Below are 24,987 nucleotides of genomic sequence, written 5' to 3'. Positions count from 1 at the left end.
GCAACGTACATTCGGCTCGTCATGTTCTTGGCCGTTTCTTTGGCGACCTCATCAGCGAACGCATTCCCATGGCCAACATCATCCGTAATCTTTCGATGTGCACTGCACTTCACAATCGCAACTTCATTCGGTAGGGTCAGAGATTCCAATAGATCGCTGACTAACTGTCCATGTTGGATCTTAGTCCCATGGGATGTGAGAAAACCTCTTTCTTTCCACAGACGTCCAAAACTATGTGCTACGCCGAAGGCGTATTGGCTATCAGTAAACACATTCACTCTCTTTCCCTCAGCTAAAACACACGCTCTTGTTAGTGCAATTAATTCTGCAGCCTGAGCAGAATTCTGACTCACTCTTGCGGTCTCCACAATCGTACTCAAAGTCGTAACTGCATACGCGGCCGTCACATCACCATTCTGCAGTTTAAAGCATGACCCATCGACGTACAAAGTGCCATCTGGATCTAGTAACGGAGTGTTTTTTAAATCAATCCTACCTTTTGTCTCTTCCTCAATTCTGAAACAACAATCATGGGGCTCTGAATCACTCGACTCCTGGGTAGTCGGCAACAGCGTTGCTGGATTCAATATGTTGCATCGCTTGATCTGAATGTGACTTGCCAAAAGCGTCAGCTCATAGCCTGATAGTCTAGCACTGGTGAGGTGCTGAGTTTTCGTTCGATTCATGAGTGTGTCCACAGCATGTGGAACCATGACTACTAACATGTTGTTCATGACTAGTCCAGCAGACTGTCGAATAGACACTGCAGCTGCTGCTGTAGCTCTCAAACAACTTGGCAATGCTCTGGCTACCGGGTCTAATGTGGATGAGAAATATGCACAAGGCCGCTGTTTGTCACCAAATTGTTGCGTTAATACACTCAACGCACAACCTTCTCTTTCATGGACATATAAAGTAAACGGTTTACTGTAGTCAGGAGTACCCAACACAGGAGCTGAACACAGCGCATCACGTAAGTCGGAGAAGCTCTGTTGACATTCATCAGACCATGGCAAAGGGCTCGGAACACCTTTTCCAGTCAGGGCCACCAATGGTTTCGCCACGAGAGAAAAATTTGGGATCCATTGCCTGCAGTATGACGTAATACCCAAAAACGCACGCACTTCTCTCTGTGTGCTTGGTACAGTCATCTGCGAAATTGCTTTGATTCTCTCTGGGGTCAACCTTCTTCCCTCCTTTGACAAAAGATGACCTAAGTAGGTCACTTCTTGGCAACAATATTGCAGTTTAGAAGGGGAAACCTTGTGATGTAAGTCTGACAAATGACGTAATAAAGAAATTGTAGCTATTTTGCAAGTTTCCTTGTCATCAGCAGTCAGTAAAAGATCATCTACATATTGAATCAGAGCAACACCAGGAGGAAGTACAAGAGCATCTAATTGACTCTTCAATGCTTGGCTGTAAATTGAAGGGCTCTCACAATAACCTTGTGGAGCGCGTTTGAATCTGAAACTGCGACCTCCTAAGGAGAAACCAAAAATGTCTCTACTTTCCTCGGCTATCGGAATGCTGAAGAAGGCATTCTTCAAGTCGATCACTGTAAACCATGAGGCTGAGGCAGGAATCAACGTCAATAATGCAGTGATATCTGGTACCACAGGAAACTGCGGAATCACTATTTTGTTAACCTCTCTGAGGTCAATCACAAATCTGTAGATTGGAGGTTTAGACGGGTCAGTGCGTTTTAAAATCGGCAGAACAGGGCTATTGAAGACATTTCCTCTCGTTTCCTCTATCACATCTTTCTGTATTAAGTCTTTCACAATCAGCAAGAGTGCACGTTCACCTTCATTCGAAATCCGATACTGTGGGATTCGTGGGAATCTAACATTCGCTTTCAGACTTACCACATAAGGGGGAATTTCCAAGAGGCCTACATCGTTAGGACCAGTCGCCCAAAGAGTATCAGGGAGAGAACGCAGCTCCGGTGGGAGCTTATCCATCGACATGTACATTGGAGAAATGACTCTCTTGCCTAATGTGAGCTGTACTCTTCAACATGATACTGTGGAGATCTACCTAGTTGCGCAGGTTGCACATTTCGCTGATCGAAATAATTTGATGGGCGATCGGCCTGTGGAGTCATTGTACCACATCCTCTACCTCTAGGAGCTTGCATAAACCCAACATTACCTCTCTGAGCTGGGACACCACTAGTCTGTGTGTGCAGTACCGGACACTCATTCTTATAATGACCCTCCTTTTTACAATAGGCACACTGATTCCATGCTAACTGTTGTCGGGAAAAACCATAATTAAATCTTTGGGACGTCCCTTGCTGGAATTGTGGCTGTTGCTGAAACTGGGGTCACTGCTGTGATTCTGACTGATTCGAGCGAGGCGGATACGCCTGTTGCAATAGTACTTTAGTCTTTAAATCTTTTGTCTTCTTTTCTGACTTTTCCTTCTCTTCTTTCTCTCTATTCTCGTAATACTGAGCAGTTGCAAGTATCTGTGCTGTCGTCGACACTGCCCATGCACTTTCAGAATCCTTTAACTTGTTACTAAGCTCAGGTAGTAAGTTAAAAAACGAACTTGTCGACAAACAACCTCTGGCCTCCCTCAGTACTCATATCTTGCCCACTGTGGTCTACGAAGGTCTCTTCAAATCTAGTGAAAAAGTCAGAGACGCTTTCGTCCTTCTTTTGCTTGCATGCCGATAGTTTATCCCAATTGACCCGTAACGCTGGCATCAGCGTTTTCATCAAATTAATTATTCTACCAGGTAAAGCAGCAATCAAAGGCTCAGGTTTAGCACCACCAACTTGTTGCGCATCTGCTGCTACAATAGCTGGCCAATCACCTCCTAGGGCGACTGGGTGGTTCTCTTGCCGAATCTTGGCCCATATAGGCTGTGGCACTACATTGCCAAATAGCATTTCAATGTCTGCCAAATTCATGACACACGCTTGAACTGTCTGTGTTAACTCTTTATATTAACCAGCAGGGTTTTTACGCGGGTCCGGCAGCGCTTGTTTTACTGCTAATACTTCGGCCCGCTTCCAAGGGATGTGTATCCACACTCTCTGGAATTGTGCCGGAGCAGCTGCAATACCATTAGCCCCATCAGCTTGAACTGCATCACGCCATATCGGTGGAACTTCCCTCATCGGATATTGACCTCGTCTTTTCCTAGTAATCGGTGAACCATCAGGGTCCCTTGGCGCTCGAAGAGGGGAATCATCCCTATAAGCTAAAATCAGTTCTATCGCTTCCCTTACTTCTGAACCTATCACCATTCCTGCGGCAAATTTCTGCTGAACATTTATCAGATCAGAGGGGACGGAATCTAAGTCATCATCTTCCCATTCCTCACGCACAAGAGAACACATCACGTCAAAAACATAACGTTGAGTTGGTTCATTCCATTGCATAAAGGTATCTAACACTCTTCGTGCATCATACTTCGCAGCTTTCGACATCCACCTAAGAGCTGTCGAATCTAACATTTCTCGTTCCTGGGGACCAGGAAGCTGGCTACGTCTCTGTATAGAGTCAGAAACGGGGGTCCCAATTAAAGACCTGTAGAGAGGAGTTTAGTTACAGAGTCGGTTATTTTCCGACGAACGGAAAGCGGAGTCAGAATATTTACAGGGTTCGGGAACAGGGCAGCTGGAGCAGATGAAATAGTAAGGGTGGGAGACGTAGGTAAAGCAGTTTGCGAAACGACAGGCAAAGGCGGAACAGGCGACCCAGGAAGAGGGGGTGCCGAGGGAGCATTAACCACAGGAAGGACAGGAGCTGGAATCAAAGGAAGTGGAGCACCTATTCCAGGCTGACCAGCAGCTGGCTGTACAACAGGTAGTAACTGTGGTGCTGTAATACCCTGTGCATACGGTGGAGGTGAATTCAACAGGTAAGACAACAGAGGATCCTTTTCATGGTCCTCTATCGGCTTAGTAGAACAAGATGGCAATACAGGGTAACATTTATCAATTGCCAAATTATATTTTCTATTCGCCATCTCCATTGCTTTCTCAGTGTCGTTGACATGCAGCTGCCTAGCAGACTCCATTAAAGTCAACCCTTTCTCTTTCTGTTCTTTCTTCGTCTTCCTAATTTCTCTCTGTTTGGCTTCTTTACGCCACATGCGAAAAGAATCAAACATTGCCGGCCGGGCTTTCTTTTTAAACAACTTCATTTCTAGATTGTCTAGAATTTCAACTTCAAAGCTACCATGCGGTGGCCAACTAAGGACACCATCTTTTCTGGTATAACGGACCCATACTTCATTATAAGCAATAGGACCTACACCATGTTTACAATAGAGCTCATATGTAGGAGTTCCAATCGGAGGAACCGAACACGAATCCTCCAACCGGGAATCCCCGTTGCAACGTAACCAGGACAGGAAACAATTACTACTGTTAGTCATGACAAACAAAGACAAATTCCAACCAAAATGCGCAGGGAATTTAGGCCTACCAAAATGAACCAATACCAAAACAAAGATTATCTAAACAAGAGCAACCAATGATAATCTACGAATTAAACCAGAGCAACAAAGAACAACCAAACTGAGCGTAACCCACTTAATACTTAACTGAAATGTGGAAGACGTCACCAAGGAGAACCCGTCTACGTCTCGCCGTACTAAGGTCTGCACCTCGGGTCCAAGACAGGGCGACAGTCAGGGCAGCGGTCCTCTGTAGCCGTCTGGGAACGGGAACCCTCGTGGAAGAGATCGTCGGGCCACTTTTACGACATGCAGGGATTGATGAAGCGGGGTACCTCCCTCCGGAATCTTCACACGAAGCTCCTCGAACTTTTCAGGCTTTGGACCGGTACCGGATGACGTCGCCCGACGTTGGGCGCCAATTTGAGGTTCTGGACTTTTAAGAGTCCAGAGGTGTCAGGGAAACAACACCCGAAGACCCCTGAGTTCCTTCCTGTCTCGGTGCACAAATAAACAGAGACACAGGCTTCTCGATGGTGGCGTCAAAGACCAAGGTTTATTTACTGCAGGGACACAGAAGTCATAGGAACCACACAGAGGCAGAATCTACGAGACTGTTCAAATTGCATTAAGTGGGTTGTTCCTTAAATACACGAAAAATGTCTTTAGGCAACATTACACGAATATTTCTCATGCCCAACCCGGTATCCCAAACAAACAGTAAATAGACATCAAACAATAACTAGTCGTAGGTTTTCGGTATTCGATCAGGTCCCCTTGTCAGTTTTCCATTCTTTGCCCGATCCTCCCCATCATAAAAATCGTAACCTCCCCATTGTAAAAGCCCAGAAGGAGAGGAGCAGAGTCAGGTGCAAAGGATTGAAAGGTAGGATAAGAGGTGTTATGGATCATAAACGGGCATGGCTACCATCTTCGGCCTTTCAGTCAGGACAATGGACACGAGAACCAGTATAGCAGGACTGGCCTCAGGCAAGGGAGGCAGCTTGATTCTGCCTAGTCATGCAGCGTCAGCCTTTCTCGGGGCTCGAGCTTACGTATCCTTAACAAGGTGATTCTGCCGGGGTCATCGCCCGTTCATTGACTATGTGAGGGCAAGAAACAAAATGGATGCCGTAACTAAAATGGATGCCATGACTTAACAACAGAATGCCCTATTTCTCAGTGAATTCATGCTAGTTGCGCAGCGAAAACACTGTCATGCATATAATGGATCATTTACGGTTCATTGGTACCAAAATCGTGTCAGTACTACGATACCGAATACAAGGGTTCGGATCGCTACAGAACCTCAGGGGCTGAAGCCCACTCCCTTCTGTGGCACTTCCCTGTAAGAAAACAATAGACAGGGTAGGAGGACGTCCCATTTCCTCCGCAGGCTTTCAGGCAGACTTCTGATCATGCCTTTCAAGGTTTTATTGAACCTCTCCACCAGACCATTGGTCTGGGGATGGTAAGGAGTGGTGAACCGGTAGGTCACTCCACACTCCTTCCACAACGCCCGCATATATGCTGACATGAAGTTGGTCCCCCTGTCGGACACAACTTCCTTGGGAAAACCCAATCGGGTAAAGATTCCCATCAGGGCCCTAGCCACAACAGGTGCAGTAATGGTCCTCAGAGGTATGGCCTCTGGGTACCGTGTGGCATGATCCACCAGAACCAGGATAAACCTGTGACCAGCTGTAGTAGGCGGATCTAACGGATCCATAATGTCGATGCCCACCCTTTCAAAGGGGGTGCTAACGACAGGAAGTGGTTCCAGGGGAGCTTTCAGCTTCACCCCTGTTTTCCCACTGGCTTGACAAGACACGCACGTCCGGCAGTAGGTGTCGGACGACACTTTCATTTGAGGCCAATAAAAGTGCGGGACAAGCCGGGCAAAGGTCTTGTCTTGCCCCAGGTGTCCTGCCAAGGGGATCTCATGAGCCAATTCCAGGAGGAAGGCTCGATAACGTTGAGGGACAACCAAGGCCCGTGACGATCCATGCATGGGTGCCTTGGGTTCACTGTAGAGGAGGCCATCCTCCCAGTAAATGTTGTAGTTCCCCTCAACGTTCCCTGCTGCCTGGGCTTCGGCCTGTCGCCTCAGTCCCTCAAGGGTAGGGCACTCCCTCTGGCCCTTGCAGAATTCCTCCCTGGTCGGCCCTCCCTCCACGTGCCACTCGGCCGGGATGGGTAGGTTCTCCAGTTTGGTAACATCCCCCTCCGCGGACTCCTGGTCCACCACCTCCGGTGGCCTATCCGTCACACGGGGCGCGGATGCCGAGGCAGGCTCCTCCTGCCTTTGGTTCTTCCCTTGATTGGCAGCCGGCGGTGCCTTTGTTCCAGGCTCCCGCCTAAACGAACTCCCTCTCCGGGTAGTCGCAGACCTTGTGCTGACACAGGCCCAGTCAGGTGTACCCAGCATCTCAGCATGAGTCCGGTATTCCACCTCCTTCCAAGCATTATGCTCCATGTCATTCCCAAGCAGACAATCGACTGGCACGGCAGGGCTTACGGCAACTCGAAGTAAACCTGCAACCCCTTCCCATTCAAATGGAACCTCGGCCACCGGATAGTGACCCATTCTGCCGTCAGCCATCGCGGCAGGGTGGAGTACATGGGGAATCACCTGCTCTGGAGACACCAGTTGGCTACGTACCATAGTCATACTGGCTCCTGTGTCTCTCAGAGCCTCCCCTCTTTGGCCGTTGATGGTGACCCACTGCCCATACTTTGTGGTATTTGCGGGCACCTGGATCTTAGGAACCATCTCCCGTTCTCCCAGGGACACTAAAGTGACACCCGCCCACTCCCTTCCCTTATCTAAGGGCATCTCCTCCCCGAGCACTACACTAGCTACTCCGGGGGCCTTTCCTCCGATGGGAGGGGGTGGTCTTTTCAGGCACTTCACATCTCCCTTATAGTGTCCGACACCACCGCACTCGAAGCAATGGACAACCCTTGGCTGCTGACTCTGGCCAGGATTAGGGTTTCTGGGTGGGTTAGACCTAGGGGTGAATCCTGTTCCCTTCCCTTGGAAACTATTTTGGGGGCCTTTAGAGAACTCCATTTTCTTTTCCCCTCCCTCTTTCTTCTGGGGGGTGCCCTGTCCGGTCTTTTGAGAGTCCCCTCCAGTCCCCCTTGTGGACACCCGGGTACTAGCCCAAATGTCCGCCTCCTCAGCAAGCTTCCGGGGATTGGTCAGCTTGCTATCCACCAGGTGTTGATGCAGGTCAGGGAAACATTTTTCAAGCAGGTGTTCCTTCAACATCAAATCAAACAACCCCTTGTAGTCCCTCACCTCGCTGCCTTGTATCCAACCCTCTAATGCCTTCTTTGCATAGTCCAGGAAATCCACCCAATTCTGTGTGCCCAGGTTGTGGCTACCCCGGAACTTCTGTCTATACTTCTCGGGTGTTAGTCCAAACTTCCTCACGAGCGTCACTTTCATGGTGGGGTAGTGGGTCTGTTCATCCTGCTCCAGGGCCAATAATGTATCCCTACCAGCTGGAGGCATGTATCTATACAATCCCCCTCCCCAATATTTCTCTGGAACCCCATGGACTCTTAAAGAGACCTCATAGGCTGCTAGCCACCTGGCGATATCATCACCCACACTATAGCTAGCTGCTATGTCTTTTGGCAAATAGGGTTTGGATTCCCTGGTGATTTCTCTTTCTTCGCTGCCACCACTAGGAACAGGGTGTGCCCCGACCCGTAGGATCTGGAGATCTATCTCCCTGAGCCTCAACTCGTGAGCCATCCTCCGTTCCTCTTTTTCTTTCTCCAGCTTCGCCAAATCCCATGTGAGCTGTCTTTTCTCCCTCCAGTCAGTGAATTCTGCTTCTAATAAGCCGTTGCTAGAGACACTGCTGCCCTTCCTTGAAAGTGTTCTGGGCCCCGCTACTAGGTTCCCCACCTCAGGTTGGTACAAACCAGCCCCCTCGTGGTCAGTCTCTCCATCCCTGTCCTCCTGTTCAGCCTTACTTTCTCGTCGTGCCTCCCCCCAAGCCCTTAAGCTGGTCTGGAGCTCACCCTTCTTTGCACCTTGGGGACAAAACACCCCCTCTCGCTCACAAAACTCCCTCAGTTGGGCCACAGTGTAAGTTTCCACATCCTCCAATACAAACTCCATTTTGCCCACTCAGGATAGAAGACAGTTGCTTACAGAAGCTATGCAGGGGGGTACCTTTTGTAATACCTCCTCCCATCACCAGAAGTAAATTTGGAAAAACAAAACTCAAAATTAGGAAGTCCGCTTGGAGAAAACTCCCGGTGTAGGCCTTTGGACTACCCACAGTTATTGTCGAGTGGACGCAAGCACAGCTCTATCCCACCACTGAAAACCAATTTTATGTTGGAAACCGGGCAACCGGGTTAGCAGTCACCAGGTTCCCAGCACAGTGGTAGCTTGGCTCGAGCGGTAAGGAAGACAGGCACCGTGTTAAGCGTACGTCACACCCTCACAATAACCATGCGTTCATCCGTTCCAAAAACGACACTACACCGTAAAAATTATGAAAGAAAGTAGTTTGTCTTTATCTTCTTTTCTCTTAGTTGCAGGTTTCAAAACATACATACAATACCATAAGACTTTTCCTGAAAATAGCAGGTCAAATAAATAATACCGCAGTGGGGTTTCAATAAATAGGATCAGGTCATAAATAAGCAAGGAATAAATAGGGGTGCAATAAATACAGAGGGCATATAAATACTGTCAGACAATAAATACAATGCAGGAATAAATAAAGTCAGACAATAAATACAGTCAATAAATAAAGCACCTTCAATAACTTAAATAACACAATTAATGACAATTACAGTTCACAACACTTTCCTGAGGTAGTTTGGTTTTACTGTGCCCAAGTACAGCTAGTGGTCACTGGGGTGGCCTGGGGATGTCCCAACTAGATTGGTCAAGGCTGGGGCCTAAGCTGAGGTAAAATGAGGGTAACCTTAGGTTCTGGCTCTCCCAACTACACAGTCCCTCACACAGGTCCCTGCACCAGTCTCAGTTCACCCCCCAGCACTCCCTGGCTGGTCCTAACACCCCTCTAGCCCCTAGAATGGTCTTTTAGGGCTCCACAGGGCCTCAGATGCCCTTTCTACCACTCACTGTCCCTTCTGCGAATATCGGCTCCGCTGGCGCCGAGTCGACGCCGTGAGACGGTTCCGGTTCGATGTCGCGTCGATCTGTTCCACTTGACACTGTGTCGATGCCGTCTGGCGGTTCCGGTTCGATGTCGCTGGGCGGCCTCGGTTCGATGTCACGTCGATCTGCTTTACCTGACGCCGGGTCGGTGCCGTGAGGCGGCTCCGGATCGATGTCGCTGGGCGGCCTTGGCTCGATGTCTTGTTCCGGCGTCACAGGGTCACGGTCTCCCCGCTTCCGGGTGTCTCCGGAGTGCGACCTCCACTCCCGACCTCCGTCGGCTCCACCTCGGGTTCCGGCGACTCCGGAGTGCGATCTCCACTCCCGACCTCCTGCGCGCTTCACTTCGACCTCAGGCGACTCCGGAGTGCGACCTCCACTCCCGACCTCCTGCGCGCTTCACCTTGGTTTCCGGCGACTCCGGAGGGCGGACTTCACTCCCCCGTCGACGCCTCACCTCGACCTCAGGTGACTTCCTACTCGACCTCCGGTGACTCTCCACGACCTCCGTCGGCGCCCTCTCTCGACCTCTGGCGGCTCCGGGTACGACGTCTGCTTTCTGTCAGCGCCGCTTCTCCACCTCGGGCTCCAGGTCTCCAGGCTTCTCGACGTCAGGACTCCAGGAGGACACCGCTAAACAGGTCAGGAGCTTGCTGGTCTTCTTCTTTAAGGCCTCTTCACAATATTTAGGTCCTTAAGATGGTTTTTCTGGTCTTGGTCCCACACAGGGCTCTAGACGGGGCTTGGTCAGTAGGGACTAGCATCAAGGGTGGGTTTCTGGACCCCACTCCAAGCACTGGTTTCCACCCCTGCTGCCTCACTCCTTCCTCCTTCTGAATCTCTGTCCTCTCTCCTCTCCAGTCAGGTGCCAACTGCCAACTGCCTCCCTGAGATGGCTTCCCAACATTCTAAACTGCCTCCCTCTGTCCCAGGGTTCTAGAATGTTGGAGAAGGTTCTAGTAGGTTCCAGTGAGTTCTGGCTATTTCTCAGGTGACAATGGGTGGCCACCATTTTGTGTCTCAGGCCCTCAGACAGAAGTTCCAGGGGTAGGGAAAATGGCTCCCTGACCCTGCATCAACACTAAAAAGTCTGGTGGTTCCCAGAAAGGAAAAATTATAACAGGGTTTGAGGCAAAAGTGGGACAAAATAAATAATGATGAGGAGGGACCACCCAAAGGGCTGACAGGTCTAACAAATACTAACTACCTATTTAAGATTTTTTTTTAACCTGTGAGACACGGGATATTAGATTTGTAACCCAATTATAACAGCCTAATAAGATGCATAATTTTAGCAGCAGCCTTCTCGCACATTTTCACATCTGATGCCAGAAGGTAGTTTCACCACACCAAAATATGTCTTTGACGAAAGAGTTTTGCTGTCTAATCTTTATTAGATTCGCGGTGGCCAGGAAATGGCTGTTGTGAGGACCCCTTACGTCCAGGTGTGCTTCCCTATCCTCTTTTGTTACTAAATGTGTTTCCAGGTGGTCTTTGCATACGTGAAATAAGATTGAACAAGGGTTTTTTCATGTCACAAAATAGATTAATGGCCCCCAGTCCCACTTTTATGAATAAATATGTGAACATAGTTGAACCTGAATGGGCCCTGATTGGGCCATATTCTTACTCTTTCCCGGGGAACACCCATGTTCATAAAGTTCTGTTTATGGAATATTGTGTCTGTGGATATTCTGTTGTGAGAAAAATCTGCTAATTCAAATTCTGTGATTTTGATTTTAAGTCTACTTCTGTGGCGTGGATTTACAATTCTTAGAAATGTCACTTTTTGTGAAGCCCACATCCACAACTGCTGTGAATTGGGCAATTAGAGTTGACTGTAATCTGAGTGAGAGATAATATACCTTTGAAGCTCTGTGAAAGTTTAGAAATTGATGATAGGGTAGTGACAGAATTGATTGAAATGCCAATATTCCTTTTGCAGAGTTTCTCTTACTTTCATTGTCCCTCTGCTTGCAGGCACCTGGTTCGAGTTCACCCCCCATGATGCTGGGTTTCCTGATTATGGAGCATTTGTCAACACTGAAGTGGTTGGAAGTCAGTTTAACCAGGGAGGCTTAGCAACTACGAAGACAGAGCAAACTATCTGCTACCTGCGAGGTTCGACACCTTTACATATACATACGTATTCATATGTGCAGGTTTTAATAAGAAGTAGACATTTCGGTAAAGTGTGAATATCAGAAAGCATGAAGCATTGTTGTAGACTTGAGAGTAGTTTTGGGAGGACAAGTCACATGGCATATAGGGGACTCTGCTGTCAATGCTGTGATATTCATAGTTATGGCATATGTGATGACAGAGTCTGTGCCTGCCCTAAGCATGGGCGGTAATCCTATCATTACAGAAGTGCCCTCTGTCTGCGTGAGTGATCTCCCTGCCTATCACGAGGCTGCAAAACACTGCTCCTGACTGCAAGATCGCTGCTGGCTCTGCCCACAGAACCACAAAGGAACCATCATTCACCTGCAAGAAATTCCATTTCCAGCCAGTATGTTTTAGCTACGCCAGATCCATGTAAGAATTAGGGATCCATGAACATGTGCGCCATTTGCTTTTGTGTAATATCACAGGATTCAAATTAGAAATGCAGTGCTGTAAATTAGTAAAAAAATGTGACTTCATGTCACGTTGTGCCCCAGGATGCATTTTGACTTAAAAATAGTTTGAAAAACACAATGGCTGCTAAGCACAGAGGCTTGCGTTTCTGGTTGCGTTTCTGGTTGCGTTTCTGGTTGCGTTTCTGGTTGCACCCCTTGTTCCAGGTCTCTTGCTCCATAATTTTGCCATTCGCGATACCATAGTTAGGCGACGTGGTTTAATGGTGAGATTTAGGGAATTTCATAAAACAGGCATAATGAGCCATTCCCAAAATGACATGAATTATACCATAGTCATTAAAATTTCACCAAGATCTAATTCATGACTACCTTGCTTAGAACAGCATATCACATTCTGTTCTAACGCCAACGATATAAGTGACACTTCGAATGAATAGTCAACTTTGAGGGGTTCATTTCCAGTACCTACACTTGGCAATGAAAAATGCACCATGTCACCAGGTCATAGTGGGCAAATCCCCCGACATGACTATCACTGCTGGAGCCACTTCTGGGAAAACAGCTGCTACAGTGACGGGGAATCCCAAATGCTGTCAACCACCATCTGTTGGTGTGTCAGAGATATTTCACTACTAAAGAGTGGCTGGCGTGTAGCTTAAGAAACTAGTGCTTAATTTGAGCCAGTGGTTTCTGGTATTTGGCACCATCACTTAATGGTCAACACCAGCGCTTGTAACGGTCTGCCACAAGGTGGCGCTGTCTGGCCAATATAGAGATGACCACAACAACAGTTAATCATCAATGCAACACACATTAAAAATGACTATTACCTTCCGACCAAGTCCCCCTTATTGATTTTTGGGCCTTAAATAATCCAAATTGACACACTTTGCAGGTGTGTGATGGTGAGTAGTTGTGTTGTTACTATCACTGGCAGCATAGCAGCAGCAATATATGATGCAAGCTACAGTGGACCATCAGTCACAATACAGAGTATAAGCTCGATAAAAGGAAGAAAACATTTCATTGCTCTGTTTTCCCATACAATGGGCACTTTGGAATTATTAATCTTTGCACCCCTATTAGACTTGGCATCCTTGGCGTGGTTTCCCCTGACTTTTTGCCTCTGCCTCCTGTATTTTTGACGCTGTGCTGGATTTCGTTTTTGCCGGCTTAGATGCTTTGGGCACTTAGCCACTGGTGGACATTCTCAAATTGCAAGTGTTCCCTGTTTAAGTTTTTATTATGATTGGTTATCCATGATTGGCATATTTGATTCACTTGTAAGTCCCTAGTAAAGTGAACTGAGTGTGCCAGGGCCTGTAATCAAATGCTGCTAGTGGGCATGCAGCACTGTTGTACACACACATAGCCTTTTAAAGGTATCTCAGACCTGCCACTTCAGTGTCTGACGTAGTCTTGACAGCTAATTCGACCTGGCAAATGCACCCACTTGCCAGGCCTTAACCTTCCCTTTTCTTACATGTAAGACACCCCTCTGGTCCTATGGCCAGCGTACCCCCATTGGCAGGGTGCAGTGTTTGTGAAAGGCAGGGCATGTACTGGTGTATGTGACATGTCCTGATAGTGAAATGCTGTATATTTCGTTTCTCACTATTGAAGGGCTATCTGTCCCATAGGCTAACATGGGATTTCTTTTGTAATATCTTACAATTTTAACTTTCCATAGGGACAAAATAGAAATGGGAGTTTAGGCTCTCTGAACTCAGAATGTAATAACACATCTTTTTAGGGAGATATTTTTTAAATTGTGTGTTTGGGAATGCCACTTTTAGAAAGTAGGCATTTTCTGGTTTAACCATTCTGTGTGCCTCTGCTGTTTGTGTATTGACTGTCTGGTTTTGACTAGGGCTGCAGATGTGCATTCACTGTAGACAGCCACAAGGGGGTTGAGGTGTGTATTGCCTTTCCTGGGTGGCTCAGAGCTGAGCTGAATATATCTAGGCAGCATTTAGAGTGGTGGGTGGAGTTTCCTTTGCGCCTGGATAGGCCCTGTCTCCTGTGCACAATGCTGTGTCCACCTCCTGTCGCCCTGATTCACCAGAGTGGAAAAAAACTGGTTTGGACAGGGCTCAGAGACCTTTGCCACAAAGGGAACAAAGATAAAATGAGGTATAAGTAGTGGACCTTAAAACCCAGTGAATTAGATTGCGTCTGGACTCAAGAGGAACCTTTTGCCAATGAGAAGAGCTGGAGAGCTGTAAGGCGGAGTACTGCCCCTTTGCTGTGTGCTTTCATCGGTTGACCTGCAGTTGCTGCTTCTGCCAAGGAAGAGGACAAAGTCAGGAACTTTGCTGAGAACCTGCTTGAAGAAGAATCTCCAAGGGCTTGTGTGTGCTGGTCTCCTGTTCTGAAGTCTCAGGGACACATAGACTACACCACCAGCCCCCCTGAACTCCAGTTCTTGGTGTTCTGTCCTGACAGGAGGTGTGTACTCTAGTTTTGGGTCTCTGGAGGTTTTTCCTGCTGTTGGGAGATGGCTGAAACCTAAAGAAAGCAAGAAAACCAACTCTGATGCCGTCAGCAATGCCACCAGTGATCCCGCGAACTGCAAGGAGGTCAGGGGCACCATTTGTGAAGTGCACGATGCACCACCCCACCTGAACTGCAGCCCCAATGCCCTCCAACACCTGCCAATGACTGCGGTTATCGGCCGTCCCAACGCCAGTGCTCGCACTGACACCATCACCACCAGTGTCACGTTATTGCAGTGCTGATGTGGGTGACTTCATGAACTCTTCGACTTTTCCTCGCCTCCTCGGAACAGATGCCTCACCACCGACACCGATGATTTACCCTGTCCCGGTTCTCAACACTCCTCATGGACCTGATGCCTCGCTTCCCCCGTAGCAACTAGGGAATTGGCCTCGACCTCAACATCAATGCCTCATCTCCATGGCGCTGTGCATCGTCCATAGATTTCATTTTACAAGGTACTGTTGTTTGAGTGTCCATGTGACTCCGTGCCCTTGTGGTTTCTGCCATACTTTGGATTTATGCCTGTCACAACGTTGTCCCAGGTGGAGACATTTGTTTCTACAAGTGATATTTCTACAAGTTACTCTTTTTAAGTGCTATTTTGATATCTGTATGTTGGATTTTTGTCATTTATTGTCTTGTTTGGATAAAGATAACTTATTTTTCTAAACGGGTGTGGTGTCCATTTGTGTTGTTTTCACTGCGTTACTGTGTTTTGAGTACAAATACTTTACACATTGCCTTTGGGACAAGCCTGTCTGCTCGTACTAAGCTACCAAGGGGTGAGCAGGGGTTATCTAAAGTGTATGGCCCCCTTCCCCTGACTCAATGCAACAGTCCCTACTTGGACTAGCGTACCTACTTCTGCCACTAAATTCCCCCATTTCTAACATCCCCATTTTGCAGTACTTAGTGCTTAGACACGTATCCAAGCAGTGCATCAAAGTAGAGATGATCATTATTTGGTTGAGCTAATCTCTAGGTAAATAATGAACCATTATTTACCCAGGGTGTGTTTGCTTACTCTGGTGTAAGCATTGATCCCACTGCCCCTAGGTTAGGGACTACCATCACTTAGTAAATTGGAATCTTTAGCAAAGACCCAAAATGATTTCCTTGTGGAGGAACCCCTTGTGCACCTCTGTGTATATATGCCCATAGACGTTACAGAGGGGATGGCTAACGAGTGAATGAGTGGCTAGATTGAGTCCCTCGTGCACCTCTGTGTATGTATGCCCATAGACGTTACAGAGGCGATGGATAAAGAGTGAATGAGTGGCTAGATTGAGTCCCTCGTGCACCTCTGTAAATGCATGCCCATATAAGTTACAGAGGCAAAGGATAATGAGTGAATGAGTGGCTAGATTGAGTCCCTCATGCAACTCTGTGTATGTATGCCCACAGACGTTACAGAGGTGATGGATAAAAAGTGAATGAGTGGCTAGATTGAGTCCCTCGTGCACCTCTGTGTATGCATGCCCATAGAAGTTACAGAGGTGATGGATAACGAGTGAATGAGTGGCTAGATCGAGTCCCTCGTGCACCTCTGTGTATGTATGCCCATAGACATTACAGAGGCAATGGATAACGAGTGAATTAGTGGATAGATGGCTGAGCAGATTGGATGCTTTACAAGTTGATCAGTTTGAGTCTTAAAATTGGAATGGCAATGACTATAGTCGCTAGTGGAGCATTCCGAATACATGATCATCTCATTTTACTGACGGCCACTTGAGCATCATAGAAAGGGCTCCTTAGAAACCTCATCTCTCCCATAATGACACTGACCTCACAATGTGCCTTCAGCAAACTACACGAGCATTCATAATGAGTATTACCGGCTAGATATTCTCTATTTTGGATCAAGGAGTGATCAGAAAGATTAGGACATGCACAATCCATCCTTTTCTAGTTTTCTTTTTTCCTCTCCTTTCTTTCTTTGTCACTCCCATATACCATATTTATTCACACTTCTGTTTCCCACCACACTTGAAACCTTCCTAAATGTAATTTCTTGTTGCAACAGATACTTCCATGTTAGACATATAGGATGAGGGGTAGTTAGGATACTCGAGTTAATGGTCTGTTTTTTTTTTTTATTTGCCCACGTATGGACATCTTTGGCATGTGCGCAGTGACTGTTCCTTTACATATACTTAATCATGGCCACAGACCTAACCACTGAACCCTTATGGGGTTATCAATGTCCTTGAACTTAGTGGTCAAGGTGTCAACGACAAATATATGAGAGGGACTGTCACGCTGTACGCTAAATTACATCATCAGTAGAGATGAAGAGATAGTCTGCACAGTGACCAATATTGATGCCAATTTGCCTCCCATTATCAAGCATTTTACACCCTCAATGTACCATCTGAGGCTGAAAGGGACAACCCCATCATTTACTACATACTAGTGAGCACTCTGCCTCAGAATGCAATAAACTGGATCTGAACATCACAGAGGATGAAATACAACAGGCCATTACCTCAACGGCTTCAGGTAAAACCCCATCAAACTAATGGTTTCATGGTTCCGACTCAAGTTTTTCAAAAAGTTTTATTCTCTTCTTGTCTCAGATTTGAATGCACTATTTAAGGGTGCTGATGAAAATCAAAGACTATTCGTGCGTCCTCTAACCTTAGAGGGCGACCCTCTGGGCGCAGCGGTATTGATCGCGTATGCAATTTTTTAAGTTCAAGATTATGTATCCAAATTTTGAAACAAGAAGGTTGGATGTTGGGTGTCGATTTTTATTCATGAACGAGAAATAACCAAAAATAAAAAATAGTGATAATAAAAAGGTGAAAATAAATACACCAGTTCAAACTAAAATCAATGGGTTTGGCTATTTAGCAAAGACATTTAGCTTTCAAAATAATGCGAGTCACAGGCACATTCTTTTGTAACAAGTTCTTTGAAATCACGGCACAACTGTTCGTTCACCTAAAAAGCTACGCTCACTGATAACTCGCGCACTGTCGTTCCACACTCTTTAAACAGCTTGATGTTTTTTAACTTACCGGAAGGTAAGAATCCGGTGTTCAAGCGGTGAATCTTTGAAATTATGAGTCAAACGCTATCCTCGTTTTACCTGCATGGCACAACTGTTCATTCACCCATAACGCTAAGCTCACTGATAACTCGCGCACTGTCGTTTCGCACTCTTTAAACAGCTTGTCTTTTTTTCAAGGAACTGTGTACTCGTTCATTAATTCTCACTGGCGTCTATGTTTCTTAAACCATGGTTCACATTCACAGTCACACTCGTTGCTATGATACGCGCGTTTTTTCACGAATTTTGATTTCTCACCACCGCTTATCCAGTGAATTATGGCACGTTTAGATATGTAATGTAAGACGTGATTAATGGCAACGTCGTAGACACAAACCATGAGTATGGCACGTTGCTATTTAGATTTCCCCTGACGAAGGGCCTCAATGTGCCAAAATGCATAGGGAATAAAGAAAAAAATCTGATAGTTATCAGAAGATGATTCAAACTTTGTTTAAACACAAGAATACTTGTTCATGAATAAAAATAAACACCCAACATTCAACCTTCTTGTTTCAAAATTTGGATACATAATCTTGAACTTCAAAAATCGCATACGCGATCAATACCGCTGCGCCCAGAGGGTCTCTCTCTAAGGTTAGAGGATGCACGAATGGTCATATGTTTGGACACTCTGTGGTCTAGAGAGTGAAACCTCCGTGGCACGCGACAACCTTTAAATCCATTATAACCAGTAGCTTGTGCGCAGTCAAACTTCTTTTCTGCACTTATAGATATCGTCTGGCCCACCCGATTGCAGCACAGCTTACACCTTACCTGATCATGACGACTTATGATGAGATAACAAGAATCACAGATGTGCGAGCTGACACGTTCGCCTTTGTTGATGACGACGCTTCAAAGATTTATGCACTTATTAATGAGGAGACCACACCCATACCGAAACAAACGCAACAAAGAGAACAGCATACGTCAACTACTGTACCTTACCAAGGGGGAAATTAACCAATGGCTGCACGCCAGCACATTGATCAAATATCACCGGGCCCAACGAATCCCGAGAGGTCTGAGAGTCTCCCTGAAACCACTGCTATGCAAGAACAACTCTAAATTTGTTGAACAGTGGTACGCCATACTTAATAAATGTTCGCTAGATTTAATCCTGCTCATTATAGAAGAACTGTCTAAAGTACTGGAGGAACTCAACAAAGAAATAGCACAATCCAAAACTGAACTGCAAGGGATGATGGAACAGGAATATTGGCAAAAAACTTTAGATGATCTCAATATACAATTGGATAAGTACACGGAGGAAATTAATGAACGCATAGTCCGCAAATACAAAAGGGACACCATCGACTACAAGATGGGAGAAATTTATTCATGGGCGGAAGTATATGCCAGGAGACGGCAGAACAAACCCTATAATGTGAACACGGAATCTGAAACTTCTTCCTCTGAAGGTGAATCCAGAACTGTAACGCAGAGGGGAATAGTGGAGCGACCGTGCACTTCAATAACAACTCGATCGACTACTGGTGTTCCTTTTTTAGGTGAAGGCCAAAAGGACAGCGAAGACCCAGGAGGGGCAAAAGACACAGATCAAGCTGTATCCAATTTGACGGAACAAGGGGAAGAAAACTTGAATGACAACCAACTGGTCATTAACACCTCATCTTATAAATTAGATCAGATGGAAATTCAAACTTTACAGAAAGGCACCTCCTATGTACCTACACATCACACTAGTAGGCTGGAACTAGACGTCAGTCTATTTAAGCTTATGCGCAACTTGAGACTGCGACATTCTTTTGAGAATATTAAACAGCCCCAAGACAAAGATGAAGACAGACAGCTAAAAAATCTAAGGAACAAGAGTACTTATCAGGCACCTGTGACCCATAAAACATTGAATTCATTTGAGAATTTAGTCAAAAATGACATCATGAAGTTTGACTTCAAAAAACGTTCTAAACTACACAATCTCTTTAAGAAGGAATTTAACATACTCAATAAACTCTCCAATAATCCCAACATCATTTGTCAAAAGGCAGATAAAGGGGGTGCACTCGTGTTAATGGACACATGCTTTTACAAAACACAAGTAGATCTGCATGTAAGCGACAGTGAGACATATATTCCATTGGGATATAATCCCACTGAATGTTTTCAAGAACAACTATCCCAAATTTTAACTAAGGCATATGAAGGAGGAGTGATAACTGATAAAACAAAAACATTTCTAACACAACTTCATCCAAGAACACCAACTCTTTATATGCTCCCCAAAATCCGCAAGGATTTTAAATGCCCACCGTTTCGCCCGATAGTGTCAACTAAGGGGAGCATACATGAGCCGGTAGGCACATTTTTGGATGTACACTTTCAAGAATTCGTGACCAAGACGAATACCTATGTCAAAGACACCACTGACTTTTTGAACAAAATCGAACAAATCAATCTTCCCGAGAATGAAGAAGTATGGATGTGTACCATCGTCAAATCCCTCTACACCTCCATCCCCCACAACTTAGGGATTGAAGCAGTCGAAGAGACCCTCTTAGGTTCACAATTGAGTCTTGATTTTCAAGTATTCCTTATGGAACTCTTAACTTTCACATTATACCAGAGTTATTTTAGATGGGATGATGAACATTATTTACAACTAACAGGCACTTCAATGGGCAACTGTGCAGCTCCTGTCTACGCGAATACCTTTATGAATGTGTTTGAGAATAGACACATCTTGAGTTTAGACACTTGGAAGAAACATGCCGTTTTATTTCTAAGTTACATTGATGGCATCTTTGTATTGTGGCGTGGCACACATTCCTCTTTAACAGCTGCTTTGGAACAACTGAACATTATCAATGAACGGATACAGTTCACCTACCACATCGATAACTCCTCAATCGCATACTTGGATGTACTACTGATCAGAAATGGGAACAATATGGAAACTACCTTATTTAATCTCCTGTATTATCGAAGCTTTCACCAGCTCCCATTGAGGAATCACTTACCTCTCTCACAACTATTACGAGTAAAAAGAATAGTATCAGAGCATTCGGAATTACAGGCACAGGCTGACAACATGATATGTCATTTTCAAGAACGTGGTTACCGGAAAGAGATTCTTCAACAAGTGGTTATGCAATGCACTCTCAAATCCCGCAGAGAATTATTGCAACCGGTAAAAAAACCTGAGCAATCCAGAATGGTGGTGATATCAAGATATTCCACCATGAGTCATCGATACAAGAGATCTATCAGAACACACTGGCTAATACTGGCATGTGAACCGGATTTTGAAGGCATTTTCTCCAATGAACCCATGTTTGCCTACACCAGGAGTAGAAACATTCAGGAAATCTTTAAAACCAACTGTAAGACCACATTCAGTTTCGCATCAAGGGACCGTCCCTGTCACAATTGTAGCAACTGCCACAACATTATCAAGGGCAATACCATCACACACCCAATGAGAGGAACACTGATTAAGTTACACGTAACAGCCACCTGTGACACTGCCAACATAATTTACCTCTTGAAATGCCCTTGTGGCCTTGTTTATGTTGGTAAAACCAATAGAAAAATAAAGACTCGGATTCTTGAACACATGAGTAACATTCGGACTAAGAACATCAAGTCAACTATAGCTACCCACTTCAATGAAAGCCATCATAATATTGCACAGCTGAAATTGACCATCTTGGAACTCGTGGGAAAAATTGAAGGAAAATACAATAACAATTTCCTCTTACAGAGGGAGAATTATTGGATCTATCGGTTGGATTCAATGAAACCCAAGGGACTCAATGATCGCTTGGAATTTGCTTGTTATCTATGACCACTTTAACTGAACTATGAACTTGACATTTTGGCATCCACTGTCTACTCTCATCACACTTGATTTTTCTGTGTCTACCTCTCCTCTCTCATTTTTTCCCTCCTTCTTTTGCCAGCCTCGTTCTTTATTGACTTTATTTTCCATAAGTAACTCACGAGCAATCATTGTTCATTATTTTGTTTTTCACTTGTCACACTAACCCATCACAACATGGCACCCATGTTTCTTTGACACCCGCGATCGGTTTACTGTTTCTACGTAACCGCAAGTCCTCTTTCACTTTCCATGATCTGTAATTTACACTGACGTCGGCTTCACAACTCAACACTGAACACTGTGAACACGCCATAAAGACGCGTTAACCTACCGGAAGGTAAGAATCCGGTGCTCAAGCGGTGCATTCTTTGAAATCACGGCTCACTGATAACTCGCGCACCGTCGTTTCGCACTCTTTTAACAGCTTGTCGTTTTTCAAGGAACTGTGTACTCGTTCATTATTTCTCACTGGCGTCTATGTTTTTAAACCATGGTTCACATTCACAGTCACACTCGTTGCTATGATACGCGCGTTTTTTTTATACAAATTTTGATTTCTCACCTCCGCTTATCAAGTGAATTACGGCACGTTTAGATCTGTAATGTAAGACATGTGATCAGAAGATGATTCAAACTTTGTTTAAACACAAGAATACTCGTTCATGAATAAAAATCGACACCCAACATTCAACCTTCTTGTTTCAAAATTTGGATACATAATCTTGAACTTCAAAAATCGCATACGCGATCAATACCAGTGCACCCAGAGGGTTGCCCTCTAAGGTTAGAGGACGCACAAATGGTCATATGTTTGGACACTCTGTGGTCTAGAGAGGGAAACCTCCGTGGCACGCGACAACCTTTAAATCCATTATAACCAGTAGCTTGTGCGCAGTCAAACTTCTTTTCTGCACTTATAGATATCGTCTGGCCCACCCGATTGCAGCACAGCTTACACCTTACCTGATCATGACGACTTATGATGAGATAACAAGAATCACAGACGCTTGAACTTGACCCGAAGATAAGAGTGCTTTAAAAGAGCACCAGTTGCCTTACAGACGCTTGAACTTGACCCGAAGTATCAGAGCGCTTTACATGAGCACCAGTTGCCTTACAGACGCTTGAACTTGACCCGAAGCATCAGAGAGCTTTACATGAGCACCAGTTGCATTATAGACGACGGACACATTCATTTTTTTAGGCACAGGGAGATTAAGTGATTTGCCCAGAATCACAGGATGTTGAGCGTCCCTTGCAGAGACTCAAACCCGGTTCCCCTGCTTTGAGGTCGACCGCTCTAGCCATTAGGCTACATCCTCACCCCTGATTAATTCTGAATCAAAAGTACTCGCCAAAGTAATGGCTATCCGACTAGTCAAGATTATTCAACTTCTGATACATGAAGACCAAAGTGGCTTCATGCCCAACAGAGGTACTAGGCATTGTCTACCACACCCACATATTGCCCTAGCCTATATTGATGAGCAATCTGAGGATAGTGCCTTCTGCTTTTAGACATAGAGTGTGCCTTTGATTCGGTGCACTGGCCATTCATGATGCTGTTCTACACAAAGCCACATTTGCCCTTTTTAAAACACATAAAGCTTATCAAAACTTTAAACACTGATCCATGGGCTCAGGTCAGAGTTAACAGAGTGCTATGTCCGCTTCCAATTGAATGAGGAACACTGCAAGGTTGACTGTGCTCGCCCTTGTCATTCTTCCTGATGGTGGAACCACTTGGAGACCTGATCATAGATGATGCCAATGTACAAGGATTTCATTTGTGAGGTGATTAGGAAGACAGAACACAGACGATCTGCTTATATATATACACAGCAATTCCACACAAAAAACCCTTGCCTCTTTGAAATTTTTCTTATTTACAGGGAAGCATCAGGGCTCAAGGTGAATTGGGGAAAATCCACTCTAGCACCATTGAGGAGGAATCTACTCTCATGTGTGATTGACACTGGCCTCAGACTGGATACTGACCACTCCCTCTACTTGTGTATGACAACAACTCAGTGCCAATAGACCTACTAGGACTTAAACATAGCACCACTTCTCACTAAAGTCAAATCTGGCCTTAAAGCATGGTCGTCCCCTCATCTTAAAATGGTTGGTCGGGACACTCTTTTTAAAATTATTTCTCTTCCCTAATTCCTCACTGTTTTACAGAACTGCCCCTTTATATTGCCACCTTTATTCTTCACAGATATACAGGCCTTGATTACCAATTACTTTTGGGCAGGCCAACCACCACGTATGCCATTCAAGAAATGACGTCAATCACTGTACAACGTTGTGCTGGGGTGGATGGGCATGAAATTATATCACTGGGCCTTCTAGTAGCTAGATGATACCAATCAACGATTGGCTAAATGGGAATAGAAGGAAGACAACCAAATGGCTGGGGCAATAGTTTTGGTCAATGCTCATAATTTAATGAACCTACTTTGGGGCAGAATTCCACCTGTAGCTTAATCCTTGTAACCAGACTCCCCATTCTTAGTTGGCATGCTTCTCTTCAACATATTAAATGGCACACCACACTTATGGGAACACCCCACTTTGTAAGGTACTTGGCTCTCACAGACAGCAGGACTTCCCGGGTGTTCTTAGTGGGGTTTGAATATCCTTTCAAGTCTTGGTGACATTTAGAAGAGTGACAACAATCAATCACTGACAGAATTAGAGGACGAGTTTCAGTTACACAAATTGCAATTCTTCAGCTATTTACAAATAGAACATACTCTAGACCATGGGTACTTGCAAACATCTTCCCAGGGGCTACAAAGTGAGGTCTGTGGTGTGCCCAAAGGCCTCATTGATGCCAGCACGGTGGGGGATGGTCCTTTCGGGATAGTGAGTAAGGTGAGCATAGGGGAAGCAAAACATGTACATGTGGGGTCAGTGACTCATGGAGTCATTTTGAGGATGTCTTTCCATACTGCCTTCTAAATTAAGCCCCTTGCCTCTAGAAAAGTCATAGGTTTGATAATACTGTTGTGTGCTGTATCTGAGCCATTATCCTCCTCTTCCTGCTAACGCTACCTTGGGAGAGTGAAGTGTACAAAGAAGGCAACTTGATTATTTAATTGGAATGACATAGAATTGCACAATGGAAAACCAGAAAACCTGGGATCAATCCTGCCTTCCCCACTTGACCAAACTGTGTGATCCTAGGCAATTGTTTTATTCCACTTTGCCTCCTTTTTCTGCATCATCACATATAGGAGCACCTTGAAATACATAGGTTCTGGATGGGCACTGTACAAATCTTTCCTTGTTCTTGATTTAATAAACTATAATGTTGTCCATGTATAATAACACAAGCCACACAGAGGGGTCCACAAACAATTGACTTGCCTCTTAGTTCAAAACTGGCATTGTTGTCAGGGTAGGAAAAGGCATGAACGTTTCTAT

At 45.4% G+C, this 24,987-nt stretch overlaps 1 protein-coding gene across 1 annotated transcript in view; it reads left to right on the top strand.

Annotated features, from left to right (window-relative positions):
- LOC146799893 (cytosolic phospholipase A2 gamma-like) overlaps positions 1–24,987 on the top strand; it is a 335,231-nt gene that overhangs the window by 14,813 nt on the left and 295,431 nt on the right. Inside the window, exon 3 of the mRNA XM_085623690.1 lies at positions 11,553–11,693. Coding sequence (XP_085479816.1) covers positions 11,553–11,693 — 141 coding nt within the window. The remainder of the gene's footprint in view (positions 1–11,552; positions 11,694–24,987) is intronic.

The sequence above is a fragment of the Triturus cristatus genome, chromosome 8 (assembly GCF_964204655.1).
Source record: "Triturus cristatus chromosome 8, aTriCri1.1, whole genome shotgun sequence".
NCBI classification, from domain to species: Eukaryota; Metazoa; Chordata; class Amphibia; order Caudata; family Salamandridae; genus Triturus; species Triturus cristatus.
This window is presented reverse-complemented; position numbering and strand designations above follow the sequence as displayed.